General features: G+C 40.7%; 1 protein-coding gene across 6 annotated transcripts in view; it reads right to left on the bottom strand.

Annotated features, from left to right (window-relative positions):
- ABLIM2 (actin binding LIM protein family member 2) overlaps positions 1-22431 on the bottom strand; it is an 85111-nt gene that overhangs the window by 28612 nt on the left and 34068 nt on the right. For 5 of the 6 annotated variants that reach the window (XM_044418207.1, XM_044418204.1, XM_044418205.1 and 2 more), the window contains 5 exons: positions 22304-22391; positions 21742-21800; positions 20722-20805; positions 18117-18263; positions 14370-14490 (listed from right to left, as the gene is read on the bottom strand). In XM_044418207.1, coding sequence (XP_044274142.1) covers positions 14370-14490; positions 18117-18263; positions 20722-20805; positions 21742-21800; positions 22304-22391 — 499 coding nt within the window. Of the gene's footprint in view, positions 1-9162; positions 9262-14369; positions 14491-18116; positions 18264-20721; positions 20806-21741; positions 21801-22303; positions 22392-22431 lie in introns of all 6 variants that reach the window. The other variant, XM_044418210.1, reaches the window with a different exon arrangement.

Here is a 22431-nt window from a genome sequence, read left to right as displayed (position 1 = left end):
AATTTGAACTGACTGATGTTACATGGAATATTATGCTCCTTCTCCATTTGATTGGTTTATGCTTTCAAAACTGTAACATAAAATATAACTAGTTTCTAAAAGAACATAATAAATAGATACAAACTGACAAATATTTCTTTACAAGACTAATCCTCTCACAGCTTTCTACCAAACTATTTTCAATCTTAGAAATACAGATCAAGAAATTTCTAGGAAATACTATACTTAGTTGCAGGCCAGACCTACTAGACAAGTTTGAGATGGCTTAGCTAAATTGTTATACATTCTAGTCCATACTCCACTGTGATACATTCTCATCTCTTCACTGTTAGACCCCCATATTATTTTTATATGTGTTGGATTATCAAGTCATGGATTTGTAATGCCAAAGCCAAGCTATCATGATGATGAATATATCACCAGTTACAAACAAATGTAATTTCTCTTGTCTTTATCTAGTGTTCCAGTGTGAATCAATCCTCAGTTACAATCTTTATGACATTATTTAGCAGCTCGGCAAACAAAAGAAAACTTCAAATTTTTCATGACTCGTAAAATAATAAAAGGCATTAGTAAGCAGCTAAAAGCTGAAAAAAAGGTTCCAAATATTGATGCTAATTTGGAGGAAATACTTTGGCATGAATAGAATGGGAAAGCAAGATTATGATATGGAAAATTAGTTTGAGGAATTTGTTGCCTCTCAGGACTGGCCAAAGATTTTTAGGCAGCTTTGCATCAGGAGAGCCCACCAAGTTAGGGGCCTTCCGTGCACATAATTTGAATAGATTGAAAAACAGACGCACAGTTCCTCTTCCCTCAGAGGGAACATGCCATCAATTCTCCCTTCTTCCTATTCTCCATCAAACTGCTGTTTACTGTTAAAAGGCACTACAACAAGGTTGGCTGAAATGCAAAGGTGTTTCTGGATTGTTTTTATCACGCAGTTACTATGGCTCATTCAGAATTCACTGGGTGCAGGGGCAGCAGGGTCTACATAATGTCACCTTCAATTTATATCCCTCCCATGTTACTTCTTATATCTTATTTCTTGCTTGGAAAAAATCCAGTAAGAAAGAAAAGATGGGATTTTGATTAATAATACTAGGGGCCTTCTGTCTGGAAACCCCTTACATCACTGAATTTTAAAAGTGATACATCTCTGTTGCCATGTGCTAATGAGATATTAAATTGACTCTGCAGGGAATCAGCTTTGGCCATAGAACATGCCACTGTGTACCAGTGTGGAACATTTAGGACACAATCCAAGCCCATAACCCTCTGAATCTGGAGGGTTATGCATACCCTATGCAGAGGAGGAAGAGAACAGAAGCACATGTTCTTCCCAACCCACAAATCAGCTAGATGGCCAATTTCAGCCATCTATTCTTACCCTTACATTGCTTTTCTATCCCACCTTTTCTCCTCTTGTAAGTAACCCAAGGTGGCTTACAAGGTTCTCCTCCTCTCAATTTCATCCTGACAACAACAACCCTATGGGGCTGTGAGTAACTGGCCAAAGTCACCCAGTGAGTTTCATGATCGATTGGGGACTAGAACCTGGCTCTCCCAGTGCAAGACTCTAACCACCACACCACACTGGTTCTCCCATCTGGCTGGGTGCACCTGTCAGGGAGGGGCTGGAGTCAAACTAAGGTACATCAAGTCCTGGAAGACCTTGTCTCCTCCTGCAAACAGCCTCTTAGTGTCTTCACCTCTTCTTTGAAGTCAGTCTTGTGACCTCAGAGATGCAGCTGATGCAGTTCTGTCCATACCAGGTGTGATGTAGAAAAAGGGTGATCCAAGCATGGATTTTATCTCCAAGACTGGAGCATTTTTCTGACCTTGGACCTAGGAGTCTAAATCTACAGCCTTCAAGATGCTATCTAGAGAGAAATTGATCTCTTGTCAATTTCAACTCTGCAGTAACGAACTTCTTCAGATGCACTACAGAGGCTGGGAGAAATTTTATTTCGTCACCATATTTTGTACAGGGTCTAAGTTTTCATTTTACTATTTATTTTATTTCAAAAAGGAATATGTGCTGTATATCAATTTCATGGAGGTTTACAAATACATGAAAACACAACAAACAGCAGAATACCAAATACAATTTAAAACAACCAACATATCTACAAGGCTTGGGTAAAGCTTGCACACTAGCAATAACTAAGAAGCCACCAGTTAAGGACGACATCCAAAATGCCTGTTTCTAGTCACCAGCCACCACTCTGCTAATGGAGGAGGCAACCCAAGAAGGGCACTACAGCTGACCACAGCAAACGATGCAGTTAATGCTAAAATTTCCAAGAGCAGCACAAACAGTTGTGCAGGCAGGAGGGAGGGGGAAAGAGAGCAAGGGAGGAAGCACACATGCATACTGCTAAGAATCTTCACAATCTATATCTAGTCCCATGGAGTAGAACAACAAAAAATTCAATGGAAATAAAGAGATAAATCCTGCACAGCCCTACTGATAATCAGCTAGAATGGAAAAGGGAGGGGGGAAGACCCAAACAGATCTATGAGAGTCTCTGATCTTGCAGGTGTCTTCTGGATTGTTCCCCTTTCTTCCAGAAGTTCTTGAGCTGAAACCTATCTAGGAATCCTCACCTCTGACCCTGTGAGTGATTACTGGTTGCCCACTGAAAGGAAATATATCAGAGGAAGTCCCCCACATAGCCATCTGGAAGGATCAGTCTACTTCCCACCCTCTTTACTAAACCAGACACCAGGTGGCAGGAATCCCTGCATTGGTTTTTTAGGCACCAGTGAGGACTGGGTGCCACACTGTCAAACCACTGTAGGAGTTGTAGAGAATGTATGAATGATGCTTTCTGTGCAAAGTGTTACATACATTCATATATATTAGATGAAACTCTCTTAGGGGGCTCTGAGATTTGGAAAAGAGAGTGCTTGCATTCTTAACTATTCACTTGCAGGTCCAGGGAAAAGGACATATATCTGATAGAAATTATCCTCAAGAATCCAGCTAGAACACATGTTTTTGAAAGATGGCTAGACTTATTCATGCTAAGTGGGCTGTTTACAAAGCATCTCACTAGGAGGAAAGGCAGAAACAAGAAATGGGATAGATCATACTAATTTTTAAAGGTCTCCATACTGTGTGTCACATGCTAGGGAAGAGGCAGTAAAAGGCACACTGGGTATTAATTAGAATGGGGGAAAGTGTGATTAAAGGAACAGGACATTAAAAAGGCTTTGAAGGTTGGCATTAAAGAAACAGAGACCTCCTTTAACCTCCTGCTACAGTCCATGAGAAAGGGAAGTTGGCACAATGACGCACATCATAAACACACTAACAGAATTCCATGATGCAAAACCAACCACTCCCCAAAAATCTCCCCCTAAATAGGATGTTCTCTGTGGAAGAGAGAAGCAGTACTGCTGTCTGAAGATACACTTTCATGCACTTCAAACTATCGGATCACTGAAGCATAGATCCTGTGATAATACTTGCTAGAAATCATTCTAGAACTGGTATAGCCTATTTGTTAAGAGCAAAAACTTTGAGCCTGGAAGTTTCCTGTTAAAATCTCAGTATGAACATGTACTTGCTGACTTTCCTTAGGTCTTGTCTCTCAATCAGAAACAAACTGTGGCATTTTATTTCTCTAACATTGCCTGTGTAGCAGAAGTATGGTATGAAAACAGGGAAATTAAAGAACATGCAGAGACACCATCCAATTTAATTCACACCTACTGAAGAGCATCCATCTTTAAGAATATAAAATGAGCTCTGCTGGATAAGGAAAGGAGTCCCTGTGAATTTTACTCTGCTAGACAAATGGCTATAGGGGTGGCACTCTTCTCCATTTCTAAGGCCATGAGCCCATGCTGTCCGAAGACTTTCCTGTGGTGATGTGGCCAGCATGATGTCATGGGCTTAGGGTTAGGGTTAGAAGAGGGGAAGGACCTTAAAGGGTTATTTATGTGTACATATCCCCTTTCCAGCTCCTCTAACTTCTACCACAATTGCATTTGTCTGAGACAAAAGTTCACATTTTCAAATATGTTTTATTTATTAGCATGTGTCCCTACTCTTATAAATGCATTTTGCAGATATAGCTTGACTGTGTTCCCTCATAAACAGAAGTGCAAATCTCCCCTATGAATGATGTAAAGAAATATTTCATTTTTTTTTGTCCTGGATCTCCTACTAACCAGCTTCAATGGATGACCCCAGGTTCTACTATTATGAGATACCTACCATGTTCTCTGCATCATATATCATTTTATAAATATCTGATCCCCCTGTGTTGGGAGCATGTCACTTCCCTTTCTCCCCTTCCCACAGATGCAGAGGGAAGCTTTAGAATCACAGGCCTTTATTGGAGTTTGACACCCATTCCCCCCCCCCCACCCAGATAAATGTTGCAACTTTTCCTCATAGTGGAGTTGCTCCAGCCCCAAGATCATTTTAGTGGCTCTTTAGAACATCTTCTTGAGGACTCCAATGAGTATAGTGACAAGAACTGTACACACTACAAGTGTGGCCACATCATCGTTTTAGAAATGCATTATGATATTGGCAACTTTATTTCTGAAATGTTTCCCATTGATCCCTAACATGCAGTTTGCCTTTTTCCACAGTTGCCACAAAACAAGGTTCACATTTTTATTGAGCTAACCACCCTAATTGAAGGATCCCATGCGTAATCAGTCACTAGCAGTTTAGACTGACACCAGCATATGTGTGAAGTTAATTTTTTTTGCTGTAGTGGGCATCACTGTCAAATTGAATCATATTTGCGATTTTAATGACATCTCTGGCTTTTCACAATCCCTTTTTGTTTTAATTTGGTGCCAGCAAATTTGGCCACCTCAGTACTTTGTGAGCCTCCCCAATTTATAAAAAGTTAAAAAGCAGTGGTCTTGATACAGCTTCTCAGGGGAACCCACTGTTTATATCCCTCCACTGCAAGAACCCCTTCTTTATCCTATTTATTCCTTTTCTTTAACAAGTTATCAACCCATAGGGGACCTCTCCTCTTGCTTAGGAGGCTTTGGTGAAGAATGTTATCAAAAGCATTTGGAATGCTCAAGTAAACAATGCCTGCTTGATCACCCCTATCCACATGCTTGATGACACTTATGTGGGCATAAAGCCGTGTTGATTCACCTTCTTGCTGATTCACTGTCAGCAAGACTTATCCTTCTATAAGGCTAGAACGGTCCAGTATGAGCAGTTTGGGGGAGACACAGAAGAAGGTGCCCTAAAAGATAAGTTTAATAATGTTTTTCACCAATTTAAGATATTCTGTGGGTGGAAAGATGTTAAGCAAATTGACTTGTAATTATCTAGATCTGCCATGCATGCTTAAAAAATAGCATTACAGAGGCCATTTTCCAGTCCTTTGATACTGAGGCTGATTTTAGGCCACCTTGAGCCCATTTTGGAGGCAAGGCAGGACATGTATTTAATAAATGAACAAACAAATATGCTACGTCTTTCTGTTAAAAGACCAGCTTTTTCACATTTGAATTCCTTAAGAACACTCAGATGAATATCATCTGGACTTGGTAGTTTGTTACCAATTAGACAATAGGTAGAACTTGATCTCTTTTCCCCTTATTTGACAGCTAAACAAACATTTCAAAGGCATGGATATATTAGAAGTAAAGTTCACTGGGATTTTCTGTTTGAAAGCAGAACTGCTGAAGCTTATATTAAGATAACTTTTTCAATCTCCTCTCATCTATTGCTCTAAATAAATAGTATCAGAATTCAGCTGTCCATTGAATCTGCTTTAATCTTGTAATTTATAATAAATTATGACTAATCCCTACTTCAATTTTATAACCACATACATTCTCAGAAGTTTTCCTAGAGAATGCCAATAAGACTGCAGTTCATCTATGAATCCTGGACATGCTTTGTGGTACTAACAAGAGTTTTAACTTGGTAAAAAGTAGGTTATTCTACTTCTTTATTTTACTTCCAAGTATACATAAGAGCCCCAATTCACATAAGGACCAATGCACATGGGCAAGGGAAGGTTTAAGCCTTCCTACCCAGCCACCTCCCTGTTAATTCCCCCAAAGCATGAGAACTAAAAATAGAAGCAGAACACTCCAACTGAGATCCCCCCACTTCTCAGCAACCAGATGGGGTGGGGGGTTGAGCAAGAAGCTTTCAATCTCCCCTGCCAGTGGACAGTGGCCTGATGTCTGTTCTATCTTTCTGCTGTATCCAGCTCTATCCAAGCACAGTCCCCACAGTTGCTGCTTCCTGCTCAGAGCTCTCCCTCCTTGCTTCCCCAGGAAATGGAAGGGAGTTGCTTCTGGTGGATTCATACAGGGTTGACTCAAAACATTTTACTGCCTTGGGCATGGGACAAGTTGCTATCCAAGGTTGGTCCATGTTCAGAAATCAACAGGACTGGCAGTTGAATCTCATGTCAACATTGGAGATTAAATAGTGTCTTTGGTCAACTCTGCCACTGCAGGGGTAAAACAAATTTTCTGGGAGAAGATTGAAAAGGCTGCTTCAAACTGCTGATGGCTAGTTTGATTTGAAATGGTTGAATGGTCCAGTATGAGCACTTTGGGGGAGAAACAGAAGAAGGTGCCCTAAAGGCCCAGACTTATATTCCTGACGTATGGGCAAGACAACCCTAAAACTGTAATTTTTATTCCAGTTAATGTTATGGCATTATAGTAGCTCCAGTTAGGACCTTAAAAACATGACTTTGGTGAAAAATTTTGGATAGTGATGTAACTACCTTGTGCAAATGACTTTTTGGCAAAAGCAACATGGCCAGCTATACCTTGTAGAATTGCTGATGACAAACAACAGAAAGGACTGCAGACACATACCCAGACACTAATCCAAAGGGGAAAATGGAGTGCCGGGATCTGTAGGGAATATTGGGTTGAAACATGCATAGGACTGCACCCTAAGTAGCTTGTGTTGTATACCTGAACTGATATGGGATTCTGAGAATGTCCTTACTTGATACCTCTTGGTCCCAGAAGACATAGCAATAAACATGAATAATGATTGAGAAGAGTAGCAAATGGTGTAGATGACAGCTGAAGACAGTAGGTTCAAGGAAGATGTATTGGGGAGGAACACATTGATTATGAAAATGTGTCCAGATCCTGAATTATGTTTTATAAAAGCCTCAGATTTACCTGTTAAATGGTAATGCCAGAGATGGCTCCAATATGCTTAAATATAAAACATGAGGTTGTTGTGAGATAAATGGAAACTTCACTTCTGAATGGTAAATGAGTGGTCTCACCACCCACAACCCCTGTATTCAATTGATAAACAGTTCGCTCTTTGCTCATTGGTGCCACCTCCCTCTAGCCAGGACAGTCACATTCTCTGTCAGTGTTGATAATGCATATGTAAATAAAGATCCAAATTATTCTCATTTAACAACCACCATACTAATTTTCTTTCTTTTTCATTTTCAGTTTACATTTGTGTCTGTGGTGATGTTTGCCTGTTGGACTTGGCCTAGTTGCCCACTGGGGTGTCTTGAACCATTGGTATGGCTTCTGCACCTAAACTGGACCAAATGAACATTCTCTGTTAGATCTGAGGCAGCATTATTTTATGGGGTCCTTGTAGCACCTTAGAGACTAAAAACTTATCACAGCATAAGCTTTCATGTCTGCCACATGAAATGCATAAATATTATCCTGCGTTCCAAGCATACATATCACACAAGGGTTGTGGGGGGCATGGAACTGCACACACTGAAGTCAGAGGAAACTGAAATGCAAACGTACAGAAACATACAGAAAGTTCTGCATTTTGTGGCTGACTCTGGTTAGTTGACCCCATATTTCTAGATAAAGACAAAGAGCCAGAAGCTAGCCAGAAGTCTGCCCACCCCCGCCATATGTCATTCCTATCCTGTTACCCAGTATTCAGCAATTTTTTAAAAAGTAGCCAAAACCATTCCATTTTAGTTGAATCATTACTTTGGAAAAGATTGGTGCTTATGTAATTTACGCTGTGCTAGAAGCAGCACTGTATACCAGTTATACCAGTTTACCAGGTACAAGGTAACTGGTTTCTCCGGGAAAACCACTTGTACAGCTTACAGGATTGCTGTTGTGTTAGAGATAGCTTACACTAGTGCTATGTCAACTGTGTGTTAGATCTAGCCTGCTGGATACTGCCCTTTCAAATCAGAATTCATCCCTTGGATGATTATTTTCTAAACACAGTAGAGAATCACAAGTCTTTCCCATAGCAACAGCAAGTAGCCTTGAACATCTGAAAGAGCAATGCAAGGCGTAACTCAAACATCAGTTCAGTAGGAAATAGTCCCATAGTGTATAAACATGCAGGACAGCACAAAGCACTAGTCAAGTGTATAGACACTCCACACTGAAAAGCATGCTACTCTTAGGAAGGGAAGCAAATTGACAGAGATGTTTTTGACAAGGAAAAGGCTAGAATTTTTATGATAGATTGCCCACATCAGAAGTAGGCAACCTGGTGAACTTCAGAAGTTTTCAGCCACCCTTCCCATAAATTCTTACCACTGGCTGGTAGGCTGTGCATGATGAGAGCTGTAGTCCATAACATCTGCAGGAGCCTAGACCTGGCCTAAACAATGGAATCCCTTTTACATTCCTGCTGGTCAGCAAAGAAACATCATCCTGCTTTTCTTTACAGTCTAGCAGAATGTGTTCTAGATTCTATAAATTCTAAAGTGGCTTCTAAAAGTGGCTGTTTGCTATTGCAGCTCTTGATCCTTTGCCTGAACCTCAAGGAATCAAACACAATTGAACCAGAACTTTTCATAAACTGAAAAGTTCTGCACCACCACTGGATGATAGCTATTGATGCTTGAGACTGACACCTTCCTCTATTACCAATAACAATCCTGGCAAATAGCTGATATTATCACCACTCATTATTTGCACAGGCTTTACACCTTGGCTTTACCAAAATATGAGTAATGAAATAATAAATTTCCATTTTAAAAGTTAGATAATTTTGCCTTCAGTAATCATTCAGTATCCATGAAAGAAAAAAAAACCTAAAGTTTCTATCAAGAAGGTACTCACATAGGTTAAGAAAAAACGTACTCATTAGAGGGACATGCACACACAACACCAAACACATCTGGAGAAGTCTACAGTTACCACATCACAAATGGCATTCCTGAACCTTACCTTTGAAGAATGGGATGTAATCATGTCTGAATGTAGATGTAAGGCTTTTGTGTTGGGGCAGGGAGATGCAGCTACTGGTACCAAGACTCTGAGTACCAGCTAGGGGGCAATAGAAAGTTAATGAAAATAAACTCCTTCACTTACTGAAAGCTACAAAACAGTCACAGCAATGACACCTTTTCTTTCCAGAAAACTGCCCTACTAAACAATGCATAAGTTTCTTCCCACTGACTGAAATGGGATGTGGAGAAACAGCAGTATTCACTTTGCATTGTGTAGCTAGAAAAGTCCTCCTCGTCACCATCTTTGAGAAAGCACTTCCATGCTAAAAGTTGGAACTGGGAACATATCGAGTACATCCCCATTACAGCATCGTACTTTTTAAATACAGTATGTGCCATACAGCTGTTCCCAGGTACCAGATGAGTTTGGTTTGGTTTTAAACACATGTAGTGGTGAGGGTGCATTTAAGGTCTGGGAAGAGCAGCAAAAATAGCTTGTCACTCTTGCCAAACTCCTCTGGGCCACTCCCAGTGCTACTTCACAAGTGCCCAAGTGTTTTTAAACAAGCCACCCTGCAATGTCCATGGGCTGTTCTATGGTCTGGTGGTTCCTCTTCCCCTCCCTTTGAAAAGATGGGGCAGCAGTTTGACACTTCACCATGTCCATAAAAGTTGAGGACAAAGGGAAAATATTGCTCTCCCATGGAGAAAAAAGAGCAAAAACATAGAAAGATAAGGATTTTGCTGGGAAAGAGGTATTTAAAAAATAGCTTCTTCTTGGGGAAACACTCTTTAATGTCTTTGCTTTCAATGAGCAGCCACTGAAAAAAGGTCTGTGGAGTAGAGATTTTCCTCTTTGGCTGGAATGATATTCAGAGGATTGCCCTCTGCAAGCGGGGAAATAGGCACTCGCTGCAGAAAATGGTCTCAGTTGACTCTGGAACTTGTCCCAGTTGTGATTCAAGGAATGAGCTCTGATTGCACAGTCAGGACCACTTAGGCAAAATAATAACATTTCTGTACACATTTGTGGGTGCAAAATAATAATAATAATAATAATAATAATGATAATGATAATGATAATAATAATAATAATAATAATAATAATAATAATAGTTGGTAGGCACAGGCAGCCCCTCTAAGGTACCACAAGGCACTGTGAAGGGCAGCTCATGCCTGCCCCTTAAGGGGAAGGTGAAAGCAAGCAGGACTTTCCTCATCTCCAGGGTGGGCATTTAACAGGACAACCAAGGGTGACCCAAAACTGGTTTGCAATCATGGCTGCCAGCAAGAGGAGACTCACACCTTTCCACAGTACCCCCAGGAATACAACCCAGGAGGAACAAAGGAAAAGCAGGGGTGAGAGGAGTCAACAACTCACATAATCCTGGTTGCCTGTCAGGCTCATTGTGGATACTTTGCAAAACAACCAACCCAGAATAGCTTTTTGCCAGCCTGGGTTTTGAATCATGCAAATGCACCTTGAATAAGGTGCACAGGATTAGTCATTTAATTACCATGCTTTCCTCTATAGCAGTAATTTGTCATACAAGATTCATCTTGGAGGATTACAGTTTGAAAATTATTATTTATAACATCCCATTTTCCTTCAAGCAGCTCAATACATGGTTTCACCCCTCCCATTTTTATCCCCACAATTCTATGAGGAGGTTATGCTGTGAGGCCCAAGCGGGCTACATGTCTGACTAGGGATTTGGACCTGAGTCTCACCAGGCCTAGCCCACCATTCCAACCACTATGCTGCCCTGGCTCTGGTAACAGGTAAGCCCCCACTTTCTTCACCAACTATTTGTACTTATTTGTAGGTTCCTATCCAATGTGCAAAAAATACAGAAAGGTTATTCAACAGGAATGCCCCCAAAACCATAATAGCACCAGTCTCCCTCCTACAACTTTCTCAAGCAAAAAAGACTTTCCATAGAAAAGGGGGTGGAGAACAGGTGAAGAGGAGGGTTCCCTATTACATAAGGCCACTAGTCTTCTCCCCAGCAAAAAACAACTTGCAGAGCATGGAGCTTACAGTTTGAAACCCATAAGCTCCATGGTCACCAGCAGAAACAGACCACTTGACAGCAATTTCTAGCAAGGATTGCTTTCTGGTCTTCCCTGATACAACGTCCATTGTAGGAAAAACAATGGAAAGGCTCATAATAGAGAGAGATCTAGTGATGCTAGATAGGGAAGGGAGGCTGACAGCCACACAACACGGCTTCCGCAAAAACAGGTCCTGCCAGACAAACCTTGTGGAATTCTATGACAAGGTTTCGAGATGGCTAGATGGAGGGGATGCAGTGGATGTGGTATACCTGGATTTCAGCAAGGCCTTTGACAAAGTGCCCCATGATAACCTGGTGGAGTTTTGGGATACACCAAAGCACTGTCCAGTGGATTAGGGCATGGTTGACTGACCGAAAGCAGAAGGTAACCATTAGCGGGGAATCATCGGGATGGTGGCCAGTAACAAGCAGGGTCCCCCAGGGCTCTGTCCTGGGGCCGATCCTGTTTAATCTTTTCATTAACGACATGGAAGAAGGGGTGAACGGTCTGCTGATCAAATTCACAGACGACACTAAAACTGGAGCAGTGGCCACAACTGAGGAGCAGGTTCTCCAGATCCAAAAGGATCTGGACAGACTATGGAAGTGGGCAGGAGACAACAGGATGGCGTTCAATGTGGATAAGTGCAAGGTCTTGCACTTGGGGCATAGGAATGGGTGTCATAAGTGCAGGTTAGGGGACAAGTGGTTGGAGAGGAGCACTTGTGAAAGAGACCTTGGGGTGCAGGTTGATTGCAGGCTAAACATGAGTCAGCAGTGGTCAAGAGGGTGAACGCCACCATTGGTTGCATTGCCAGAAGTGTGGCTTCTAGACTGAGAGAGGTATTACTACCACTCTATATGACTCTGGTGCGCCCACAACTGGAGTATTGTGTTCAGTTTTGGGCCCCTCATTACAGAAAGGATATAGCCAGGTTGGAGTCAGCGCAGCATAGGGCCACAAGGTTGGTGGCCGGTTTGCAGGGGATGCCGTATGAGGCGAGACTGAGGGAACTGGGTCTCTTCAGCCTGGAGAAGAGGAGACTCCAAGGGGATCTCTTGGCGACATACAGGTATGTGAGGGGATGTCACATGGAGATGGGTAGAGATCTGTTCTCCCCTGCAGAGGAAGGCAGGACACGCTCCAATGGAGCAAAGCTCAGGGAGCCAAGGTTCCATTTGGATGCCAGGAAGCACTTCCTGACAGTCAGGACCCCGAAGGTGTGGAATGGGCTTCCATGAGAGGTCGTTGAGGCCCCATCAGCACAGGTGTTCAAGGATAGGCTGGACGTCCACATGGTGGGCATGTCGTGAGCGGAGCAGGCTGGTGCTGGAGGTCTGACTAGATGGCCCAGGAGGTCCCTTCTGACTCGCTCTGTTTCTATGTTTCTATGATAAAGCCAGCAAAGCCCATTAGACCTTCCCCATGGTAAGCCTTTTTAAGCACTTGTAGGGAATCCAGCAGAGAGAGCTAGAAAACAATGGGGACTGGAAGGCAAAATGGAACCATTTTGAGTTGCGTTTTCAGTTACATCTGGAAATGGAACCCACATTTTGAGCTGGGACCTTCATTTGCACTCTTACACTATCTCTTTAAAATGGTATTGTAAGCTGGAAAGAATTGAGAGGAGAGCTGTGAAAAGCAAATTCTGTGAAGGAAGGAGGAAGACAATGTGAAATCTCTAGCTCAGAGAAAAGATAAGGAGCTTAGGCCAATATTTTGCTAATATTCAAAAAGGACTCCAAGACGAGGAATAAGGAAATAATTTGCCTCTCTACTAGCGACAGAACAAGAACAATTGTTCTGAAGTAGATGCAACTTTAATGAAAACTACCCAAAGACAAGCTAAGGAGATTGTGGAAATCAAGGAAGTGTTGGCCAAGGGGTAGTAAATGCTGTAAACACAGGATATCTGCTTCTAAAAGAACCTTGGTTTTGGATTTTATGGATGTTCTCATATGTCTTTATATTTAGCTATTCTTGTGCTGTTTGTAATTTTGCATTGTATCATATTCTCTTATCTTTTTGTACTGTATTTTACTCTTGATCTGTTCTTAAACCATCCAAATACTGCTTATTATTGGGCAGATTAAAAATAAAACAAATAAAGAACCAAGTTATTCTGGTAGGTCTTTTAAAGCTCTGCAGCCATAAAGAGAATCCAATTGCATACACTCCGGTTCCCTCGATTCCAGTACCACGACTGGAGTCACAAATCCAATCAGTAACAAGTTTCACTGCCAGTGAAATGCCAACAACTGGTTAGAGTAAAGCTGCACTGGGTGTTACATCCTCATTCTAAACATAGTTTCACAACAGAAATTTTGTTTAAACAGTTCACCATTCTGCTGTTGTGATGTAAGAGAATGCTCTATAAAAGCACAAGAGATTTAATGGGCCTGTCCATCTGCTAAGGTTGTTCTGTTGGCCATTGCCCAATCTGCATATGTGTCAGGTATTTTTGCTGTGGATTCCCAATCTGAAGTTGGGAAAGATAGAAATAATGCCACTAATATTTTCCCCTTCAAAACACATGTGTGCATATATTGTACCCTAGCAGGAATAGTGCCTTGTTGGAGAAATATTGCTGCAGGGTGAAAATATTTAATATTTTAAAAATATTCTGTCCATCTTTTAAAAACCTTAGGTGGCTAACAAAATCAGTTCCAAACTACATAACTACATGAAATTCCCCAATAAATCCAGGCGTGCATATCTCTAGCACCTTTTTGGCTTAGGGTCATGGTATTAAATCCAGTGAGGATTAACAATGTAAAAGGAGGAGGTGCAATCCCCATCTTCTTTAGTGAGAGCTGCTGTCAAGGAAGAAGAATTTCACAACATTTCCTACTCCCAGAAAACTTTCAGAGATCCCTCACTGCTTGGGGGTCTTGCATGTAAATGTCTGCATTATGCTGCAAGAACTGTATGAGGATACATTGCATGGACTGTACACTGAATGGATTTCACTATGTGCTTGCTTAACCCTTTGAAGATGGGCAGTCTTTGGAAAAGTTTAAGACATTCTGTAATACATACTAGAGTGATCCAGAAAATTTAATTATCTCTCTGCAACAATATCTGAAAAGAAAGAAAACACCTTCTATAGGCCAAAGGCATGAGAGTTAAAGGCATCATCTCAGTTACCTGGTCTGCTGCAGTTCTGAGGTGAATGGCTAGTTGGGGTGTTACGACCATAGCCAAGTGAGCCAGCAGAACTAGGGCTTGATATCCTGTACTGCTTGAAAGACCGGTCATCTTGATCACCCTAGGAATAACAGGGGGAAGGAAGACCTTTCATGTCTTTAGGGAAGAAAATATGTCAGCTTACATGATACCTGTATGATAAATCAAATTTTGCATTCATGTTATCCATCTGTTGTTATGTGCCATCAAGTCAACTTATGGTGACCTCATGAATGAAAACCCTCCAAAATGGCATTTTCTGAACCCTCTCAATTCTTGTAAATGCAAAGCTGTGCCTTCCTTTACAGAGCCAGTTTATCTCCTAATTGGATGTTATTGATAGTGTTCTATATTTTATATTTCAGAGGTATTTTGTCCTATTCTAAAGATATGTCAACTATAACTACAAATAGTTCAATTTATTATTGGATTACTGTTAACAATACTAAATTGGTACCCTGGTAGCTGGAAAAAATATTTCAGGATTTTTACTGTGCATTATAATTGTACTGATGTAAAATGTATGCTGCAGCAAGTGAAGCTACAATATGCTACTTACCTGGAAATAAACTGTAGTGGGAGGATTTATTTCTGAATAGACATGCATAGGATTGTGCTGTAAAGAGCCATTTTTTAAAACATGTTTGTTGTTGTTAGTTGCGAGGTCATGTCTGACCCATCGCGACCCCATGGACAACATTCCTCCAGGCCTTCCTGTCCTCCACCATGCCCTGGAGTCCACTAAAGCTCATGCCGACTGCTTCAGTGATTCCATCTAGCCACCTCATTCTCTGCCATCCCCTTCTTCTTTTGCCATCTATTGTTCCCAGCATTAGACTCTTCTACAGGGAGTCCTTCCTTCTCATTAAGTGGCCGAAGTATTTGAGTTTCATCTTCAGTATCTGGCCTTCTAAAGAGCAGTCAGGGTTGATCTCCTCTAGGACTGACCGGTTTGATCATCTTGCTGTCCAAGAGACTCGCAAGAGTCTCCGCCAGCACCACCATTCAAAGGCCTCAATTCTCTGGCACTCAGTGAATTGATTTAGGTCATACCTGAGTGGCCTAGTGCATTTCCCTACTTTCTTCAATTTAAGCCTACATTTTGCAACGAGAAGCTTATGATCTGAACCACAGTCAGCTCCTGGTCTAGTTTTTACTGACTGTATAGAGCTTCTCCATCTTTGGCTGCAGAGCACATAGTCAATCTGATTTCTGTGTTGACCATCTGGTGATGTCCATGTGTAGAGTCATCTCTTGGGTTGTTGGAAGAGAGTGTTTACTATGACCATCGTATGCTATTGACAAAATTCTAGCCTGTGCCCTGCTTCATTTTGTACTCCAAGACCAAACTTGCCTGTTATTCCGGTTATCTTTTGGCTTCCTACTTTAGCATTCCAATCCCCTATGATGATAAGGACATCATTTTTGGGTGTTAATTCTGGAAGGTGTTGTAGGCCTTCATAGAACCGGTCAACTTCAGCCTCTTCAGCACCAGTGGTTGGGGCATAGACTTGGACTACAGTGATGTTGAATGGTTTGCCTTGGATTCGAACTGAGATCATTCTGTCATTTTGGAGATTGTATCCCAGTACTGCTTTTCCTACTCATTTATTGACTATGAAGGCTACTCCATTTCTTCTGAGGGATTCTTGCCTGCAGTAGTATACCTGATGGTCATCTGAATTAAATTCACCCATTCCTGTCCATTTTAATTCACTGATTCCTAAGATGTCAATGTTCAGTCTTGTCATCTCTTGTTTGACCACATCCAGCTTGCCTTGATTCATGGATCTTACATTCCAGGTTCCTATGGAGTATAGATCTTTACAGCATCAGACTCTCCTTTCACCACCAGATACATCTGCAACTGAATGTCCTTTCGACTTTGACCCAGTCGCTTCATTCTTTCTGGTGCTACTAGTACTAGCCCTCCACTCTTCCCCAGTAGCATATTGGACACCTTCCGACCTGAAGGGCTCATCTTCCGGTGTCATATCTTTTTGCCTTTTGGTACTGTCCATGGGTGTTTCATGGCAAAGATACTGGAGTGGGTTGCCATTTCCTTCTATGTGTGCTTATATAAGGGCTTCATAAGATTGCCAGGGTGTAATTGCACTCAAGGTTCCTCCCTCCCCACTTCCAGCTGAATGCTACAAAAACCTCACACTGGTTTAAGAAATGAAGGGCTACTGTACATGGGCAGGAGAAAGCTGCACACCCACCTCTTCTGCTGTTACTCAGCAATCCACTATTATCCCCTGTGGTAGTGACTGAACATGATGTCTCAACCTGGTGGTCAATATTAAGGAAGGTGGATTACGTTTTTTGGATTTTGTATCATCAAGCTTATTTGCTGACCTGTACTACACTTTGGTCTTTTCAACAATGATTTAGATCTTCTACCATAGTCAGTTTTGTATTCCTCTAATGAACCCTCTGGTCAATTGGATGGCATTAGGCTCCCACCATATGACAACAGATTAGGGTTACTCCTACTATTAGTCACTATTTCTCAACCTAGTCTACACCTCACAGTTAGAAAAAGGTGGGGTGAAGCAGGGAACCTTGTGCACTGCTTTGGGCTCCTTGGAGGAAAGATGGGATATATATGTAATAAATACTTAGTATTGTCTCAGTCACAGTTCTTCTGACATGCTCAGCTGTCAACCATCATGGGTAAAAGAATGCTAAGTCCAGGAATAAAGAGGTGTGCATACATGTATGTATGAAACAGTCTTCCATATACAAGAGGCAAGTGGTTGAAAAGGGTACACTTTACCAGGGCATTGAGATGAAGGGGTCTCTGGTCCAGCTTGCAATCTCTTTACTGTGAGAAAAATAATTGATGCTAAATTGTAAACAAGTTGTCGCTGTTCTTCAGCAGCACTGCCCTGTGCTATTCATTTTATATTAGATGCCTGCTGTCTGGATAGGCAAATAAGACAGGGCATAGTTTATGATAGATTATGATTATTTTACAACACCTTTGCTAAAGCTAACCAGGTCTGGCTTGAAGCAGCTCCTAGGCATATGTGTGGTACACAAAAGCTGACGCACATACCCTGAGCTCCCTTGAGGGAAAGTGTGATATACATTTCATTAATACATGCAATGCAAATATTACAATAAACATTTCCTGGGTCTGCTTGATGACAAGGACTATGGCCTGGTATTGGAATCTGCTGCCATTGCATCCCTTAAGAAACAGTCCATTCTGTGCTGCAATGACCTTGGCATATGTAATGACTTGATTTTCAAGTTTTCCTAATGTGTGATGAAATGAGCTGAAAGATAAACATTCCTGCAGAATTGTTTTGTCTTTTATAAAACGTTACTTAACATACCTTACTGCAACTGTTTATTATATACAGCAAAAGGCCTATATACACAGATGACATGAAGAATAGCTTTGTGGAAAGACAGACGGAAGGGGATCTACTAAACAAAAAAACTACCTATGTACTGTTTCCACACTATAGATGCAAATGCATAACCAAAATATGATGTGCTTTTTACTTGGCTACATATTCTGAAGTCACGTTTTGCAAGGGTTTTCCCATTACTTATGACATGTAGGCATAAATGTATTCATAGGAAACACGCTTTTTGAATTAAATACTTGAGCATAACAGCACTCACATACACATATGCACACGCACACACACCCATACATACATACCTACATCCATATATACATAAAATCAGTACCTCCCCATAACTGTGCCTGTCATCTGTCAAATAGCTGATATATGGAGAATAGGAGATCATATCTGGGCGGTCTATGTTATAGATGGCCTTACTCTTTGGAAGTGCAGCTAAATCTCTGTAATCAAGGATTTCATCTCCAAGTTTTGCCTAGAAATAAAAGAAAGCATAGTTGAGACAGGGCAACCAACAAAAGAAATATCACAATACACTTTTGGTACTATGGATGTGAAAAAATAATGACCTCCCAGCAAGGAGTTTTCTGGGCAATTTGATTATATTTCTCTCTTTAGCTGCATCAGCACAACAAAAACATAAGCTACAATTGTCTACTTCCAGATTTATTCTTACCCAAAAGACTTTATGCCTCCACTTTTTGCTACTCAAAATGAAGAAATGACACACACACAACCTGAAAAACTAGTGATGTCACTAGCTACAAGATATTTTCAGGGTAGGCACAAAAGAAAGCAAGGCCATCAGCTGGGGAGATGCTCACCAAAATCTCAAAAGTTGGCAGCCACAATTTTTCCTGCAGGAAATTTTTCCTTCACCACTGACTGGTTTCAAGAAAACACTCTCAGGCAGTATTTCAGCCTGTCAATGATACTTTTAAAATATTTATGTTTGTTCACATGGAAGCATGAAGTATCAATGTCATCAATTTGCTGATAATACGCAACGTGTATTTCTTCCATTCTAGTGATTCAGGAGTAAGAATCAGACACTGAATGAATACCTGGAGACTACCATGAGTTGAATGAGAGACAGCAAACAAATTCAATCCAGTAAAAGAGAAATTCATGGAATCATAGTAGAGTTGGAAGGAGCCATGAAGGTCATTGGGTCCAATCCCCTGCTGTTGCAGGACACCAATTTACACCATCTCACTCAAATGGCTGCTCAGTTTCATCTTGAATGTCTCTAGTGTGGGAGAGCCCACCACCTCACTAGGCAACTGGTTCCACTGTCGTACTGCTCTGACAGTGAGGAAGCTTTTCCTGATATCTAGCCTGAATCTGGGTTGTCATAATTTGAATTAATTATTCCATGTCCTACACTCTGGAATCAGTAGAGATCTTGACCTTCCTCTTTGTGACAGCCTTTGAGGTACTTATGTAGTGATATCATGTCCCCCTCCGTCTTGTCTTCTCAAGGCTGAACATGCCCAGTTCTCTCAGTCTCTCCTCATAGGGCAGTGTTTCCTAACCCTGCATCATTTTTGTTGCCTTCTCATATTTAGTGTGTTATCCACAATAAGCCCTAGGTCTTTTTCTTTTTCAGTTCTGTTAAGCCATGCATTCCCTATCTTGTATCGATGCATTTGGTTTCCTTTTCCTAGGTGAAGGACTTGGCACTTGTCCCTATTGAAACCCATTCTGTTTTCAGCCCAGCATTCAAGTTAATCAAGATTGTCCTGGATCTTCATTCTGTCTTCTAGGATATTCACTATTCCTCCCAATTTTGTCTCATCTGCAAATTTGATTATCATTCCTTGCACTTCCTCATCCAAATCATTAATAAAGATGTTAGAGAGCACAGGACTTAGGGTTGAACCCTGTGCACCCCACTAGTTACTTCCATTCAGTTTGAGAAGGTGCCATTGATAAGCTCTCTTTGTGTTCAATTTAGCAGCCAATTTTGGCTCCACCTAATAGATTTTGCTATCTACTTCACTTTTTGCTAATTCACTTATCAGAATGTTTCTGCAGCACTATGTGGAAAGCTTTGCTAAAGTTAAGGTAGATTATGTTCACAGTGTTCCCTCTGTTCGTTTGGGAGGTTACCCAGTCAAAACATGAGATTAAATTAGTTGGACAGGATTTATTTTTGATAAATCCATGTCAACTTTTATTAATCACTGGATTTTCTGAGAGGTGTTTGAAGACTGATTTTTTAATAATCTGTTCCAGAATTTTTTCAGGGATTGATGTTGGACTGATTGGTCTGTATTTCCCAGGTTCATTTCCCCCCACTTTGTGCAGATGGGGACAACATCAGCCCTTCTCCAGTCATGTGGCATTTCTCCTGTTTTCAAGGATTTATTGAAGATAATGGCCAGTGATTCTGAGAGTTCCTCTGCTAGCTCTTCTATGACTCTGGGATGGAGTTCATCAGCCCTGGAGTTCTGAATGTGTCTATTTCATCCAAGTATTCCTCTGTCAATTTTGTGCTGCCATCTCTCACTTTCAGCTTGCACTTCCTCTTTGTTGTAGATTTTCTTGTGGGAAAAGACTAAATCAAAGTAGGAATGAATGTTTCCGTCTTTTCCTTGCCTCCTGTTATCACTCTGCCATCCACTTTCAGTAGCTGGACACTTTCATCTTCCACATGACTTTTGTTTTGTATCTGAAGAAGGCTTCTTGATGTTCTTATCATCCCTTGCTACTCTCAGATCATTTCCAAATTGTTGGTCACAGACCAGCCTGTGGTCCTTACCTGTGAATGATTGCTGAGATTCTAGCTTTAAAGTACAAGCTGTTTGTGCAGATGCTCATTAAACTTTTTTTAATTTTATAGAAAAACATTGCAGTTTCAGAACATAATTTTCTTCCATCTACTCTCTATTATTTCCACTTATTTTCTTTGCTTTAGTATGACTACTCACATAAATCACTCGACTTGGAGACCCTGAAGCACTTGAAACAGGTACTGAAATTATGCTCTCAGATGATGTCCTAGTTTCCTGCAACTGAAATCAAAAATTTAGACCATATCTTATTAAGTTCTATTTTTTAAAAAGTTCAAAACCTCTTGAAATTATTGAAATTCGCAACTGGAATGTATTGCTAAACTCAAATAGAGAGCTTAAGCCACAATCACAAGAATGGGGATTTTGGAATTCTTATGCTCTCACCTGCTATTTAAAAACATTATTAAAAAATAAAGCAGAAGCATATATGTGCAGATGTACACCATCCTTGCAATTGTGAGAACCTTTTTTTAACTGACTTGCTATTGAAGTGCTATACCATTGCATAGCTTCTTACTGCTCATTGTGTTACAGTAGTTTTGAACTTCATGGTGTTGGGCCATTTTGCACTGTTGGTCCAACAGGATCATCTTTTTCTTCCCCTGTCTTCCCCAGTGGATGGGTGATAACTTTCAGCAACCATTTGGGATATTACTGCAAATCTAGGAATTGAAAATTTCATTTACTTAAAACATTGCAGCATTGTCTTCAACTCTGTCAATGTACAATAGATTAACATTGCTTGGGGGTTTTTTGACAGGAGGGTGTTCTTATTTACCACAGGGCCCTAATGATATCTGATACTGACAGATCTTGTTTTATATGATGTTACAGCCACTCAGTGAGCCTAAAAATAGTCAGTAAAGACTCCATTGCTTTAAAGTTAGATGTTTTACAGCAGTGTAATAGGTTTGAACAATATTCTGTTAAAAATGTTTTTAAAAGTATGTAACTCATCATTCCAAAAAAGAACATTTCACAAGATAGTTCCACCACCATAAAATTTTTCCAGTGAAAAAATCTAAAAAAAGGGCAACAATTCATCCTGATTTTTCTTCACAGCTCTGTTCTTGACATAAAGAAGCTAAAGATGCCTAGCAGCCTAAGCAGAATATGAAAGAAAATGAAATATATGTTAATTTGGACAATTTTTACCTTGGCCTTTTCCTCAGCTTTGGTTGCCTGTCTACAGGTTGGATGCCAAATGGAAGTTCCTGAAAAATCAGAGTTAGCATTCTTAATTTTTCAGAGTCTGTAAAATACTCCAGTGCAGGAAAAAAAACCCTGAAAAATGTATCAAAACATGGCACACAGTCATGTATTACATGTGAATTGTTAGACTTGACCAGAGTTGTGGAGAATAACCAGTATGCTATATCAAATGCAGAACAGCAACTCCTCTTTCCTATAGTCCAATTCCAAGTGTGAACAACTTATTTGTCTTTTTAGATGGCCGTAGTTCAGGGCAGAATGGCTGCTCAGCTACGTATCACAAAGCAACAGCAGCTGTATTTCTCACTACTACCATCATGGGAAGACATCTAAATGTTAACTTGAGTTATTTCTTTACCGCAGGGCTCCAATGTAAAGCAATAATATAATAATATAAATAAATAAAAATAAATCTGTATTTACAGAAGCCATCACCAAAATAAATGTGGTTACAACTGAGTTGGCTGATTTTATCAGAGCAATAATTAAAAAATTTGCTCTTTACCTTGAAGATACATTTCTTCTCCTTCTGCAAACATCTGGTTGCACTTCACACATCGTGCACAAGTTGGGTGGTAGTGTTTATCTCCTGCCTGTTTTGGAATAAAAGAGAGTGGAGGTGACACATAGTCT

This window comes from Varanus komodoensis, unplaced genomic scaffold (genome assembly GCF_004798865.1).
Source record: "Varanus komodoensis strain SLA01 unplaced genomic scaffold, ASM479886v1 scaffold9, whole genome shotgun sequence".
Taxonomy (NCBI): Eukaryota; Metazoa; Chordata; class Lepidosauria; order Squamata; family Varanidae; genus Varanus; species Varanus komodoensis.
The sequence above is the reverse complement of the archived record's forward strand: the minus strand, read 5'-3'. Positions and strand labels throughout refer to the sequence as shown.